Genomic DNA, 2,500 nt, shown 5'->3' with positions numbered 1-2,500 from the left:
CGGGTATAACACCAGCATACTATTGACTGTATCCGGCATTTCGGCGCATGCAAGAGATATATTTAAGGAAGTCGTCCTCCTGTTGAAAAAAAGAAAATGAACGAATAGGGAAGTAAATAGGTCAAATGATGAAGTTACTATTGTAAAGAAATAAGAACGTATAGGATCTGAGGGCCGTATAGGATTTGAGGGCCTAGTTACAATTTTCACCGCTGTTTACTGGGGGCGGTGTTTTTTGCCAAGTGCCTTTCTTTGCGGAGTCTTAGGGTGCATTCCATTTGACAGAAATGACCGGCCAGACCAGGTATTCGGAAGGTTTAACTCTAAACTGACACCTTCAAATTAACACTCTTCGAGGATGATATACACTCCTCCGGAAGAAGACGAGGGGTTATCATGCAAGTGTTCCTTAAAATTGTTGGATTTTCTTTGCAAACTGAAGGGTCTGGCCACAGGCGCCCCAAGCTCAAAACGCGATTTTGCAATGCATAATTATTGTGTAGTAAGAGAGTTTAATGGTGAAAAGAGTTAAAAATGAAGTTAAGTTGAAAAACTGAACGTCTTTCTTTCACAATAAACTTTCCCTACCTCAAATATGTTGTTCACCTTTGTTTTGTGTCGATTCATTAGCCATTGCTGATATAGTGAAATCAGTACTCGTTTATACACGAGTAGGGCAGGGTAACAAATCCTGCAATCTGATTGGTTTTTAGCGCGCGGTCCGGATTTTCCTATCTCTACCCACGATCACGGTAATACTTTCAACAATTAAAAAAGTAATTTCAGAGAGGAAGGGATAGAGAAGAAAAAAATTAAATAAGTTATTTACCAGCTGAGAGTCGGTCCGTTCAGCGAAAACCTGTGACATCGGTCTTGAAAAAGCTGCCCCCGGCCTGTGGCCTCGGTCAGCACTAATCTTTCAAAGCCTTGGTCACAGGTTTTCGCTATACTGACCTCCCAGCTGGCAAATAACATATATTTATTGCATGTGAACTATAATTTGTAGTGTTTGGGTTAAGTGCTCAGCTTGGTGATAAGGTTAGGCACTTATATTGAATGGTTAGCTTTCATGTAAGGTTAGGAACACTGCCTGCATTTTAGTAATTAAGGTTAATTAAACCACAACATCAATCTTCAAATAGCAAGGTCTCTTGAAAGTGTTGAAACTGGTTTGAGCCACCTTAAAAAGGCTTCTTTTTGTATATTTTATTTCTTATTACATAAAACAAATGGATTCCATGTTGCCATGCATCTGTTCAGTAATAGATCACAGATGACGTCAAAATGTTGTAAGAAGTCACACTCGGGATATCCCCTCGTGTGCCACTTTTATGTCCTTGACACATTTTGACGTCATCTCATCATCATCATCATATCCTTTATTTAAACACGATAGGGTTTAAAGCTCAGAGCTTGTGGGGTCGTGTGATGTATTACTGCACAGCCGAACGAAAGGCATCATAAAAACTCTTAATTCTTTATTATATCATGATGAAAACAAAGAGATTCCATTTTGCCGTGCGTCTGTTCATACATAGCTCACAGAGGACGTCAAAATGTGGTAAGAACAAGTCACTTTTTTGCACGTTCTTACCAAATTTTCATGTCATCTGCCGTATATGTTACTGAACAGAAGCACGGCCAACATGGAATCAATTTGTTAATCAAAACCAAAATGACTCGATACTTTACTATTATTGAAGATTATTCATACCATTGAATGGAGCCTCGATATATCAAGTTACACCGCCCATCTTCTTTATTGAGTTTACATTTAAAGTCGTTCGGTAAAGCAATACTATATTGCTCTTTCTCTATTGTCTCAGCGCAAGCCTGTCAAAAGATCAGAAATCCGGCGAAACATAAATGGACATAATTGAAGGCTTTATGCGTGCCAGGATGATTCGATAACGAGGCTTCGCTCTTGAAAGAGGATCAGCCTTGGGGTTCATGATAAGGGGCATCCCGCCAGTGTTATCACCAATGACACAACCACAGGAGAAGACCACGTTATTTTTTTCGTTATGTGTAGGAAATCTTATGAACGTGAGTGCATTTCGTGATTTATGGGCACGAGTTCTCAAAATTGCACAAGCCGTGGGCGAATGCAATAGGCCTTATTCACGATAGCCGCCATGTTGGTTTTCAAATTGTCGTGCAAATTAGCCATGTGTTATGCTGAGGGGCAAACATTGGAATAAAGACAAATTGCGGAAAATCTGCTCGTCGAAATATTAAATTAACATTGCTAAAAGTACATTTTAGAATTTAGAATTAAGTACCTTTTATAATAATTTTATATCTTTTGATTGCCTGCGACATTTTGACTTTCTACTTCGTTATCTGCTCATTTTTTACTAAAAAACATCGAAGTAAATTGTGTAATTGTTCTATTTTACTACTTAGGTGATAAACATTCAATGAACGCGAAACAAATCATCTGTGTGGCTAAGATGTTCGTTATAACCTCTCGAACTTGTGTTGTTTGCCCCCTCAGAAG

General features: G+C 38.8%; 1 protein-coding gene across 4 annotated transcripts in view; it reads right to left on the bottom strand.

The window, feature by feature from the left end:
- LOC138012464 (uncharacterized) overlaps positions 1–2,500 on the bottom strand; it is a 74,942-nt gene that overhangs the window by 63,269 nt on the left and 9,173 nt on the right. For all 4 annotated transcript variants that reach the window (XR_011125041.1, XM_068859239.1, XM_068859240.1 and 1 more), the window contains exons 3-4: positions 1,715–1,833; positions 1–79 (exon numbers count right to left, since the gene is read on the bottom strand). The exon at positions 1–79 is cut by the window's left edge and continues 21 nt beyond it. Coding sequence is in view for 3 of the 4 variants with exons in the window: in XM_068859239.1 (XP_068715340.1) it covers positions 1–79; positions 1,715–1,833 (198 nt within the window). In the remaining variant the exon portion in view is untranslated. The remainder of the gene's footprint in view (positions 80–1,714; positions 1,834–2,500) is intronic.

The sequence above is a fragment of the Montipora foliosa genome, chromosome 8 (genome assembly GCF_036669935.1).
Source record: "Montipora foliosa isolate CH-2021 chromosome 8, ASM3666993v2, whole genome shotgun sequence".
Lineage (NCBI taxonomy): Eukaryota > Metazoa > Cnidaria > Anthozoa > Scleractinia > Acroporidae > Montipora > Montipora foliosa.
Note: the sequence above shows the minus strand (reverse complement) of the source record. Positions and strands in the feature narration are given on the sequence as shown.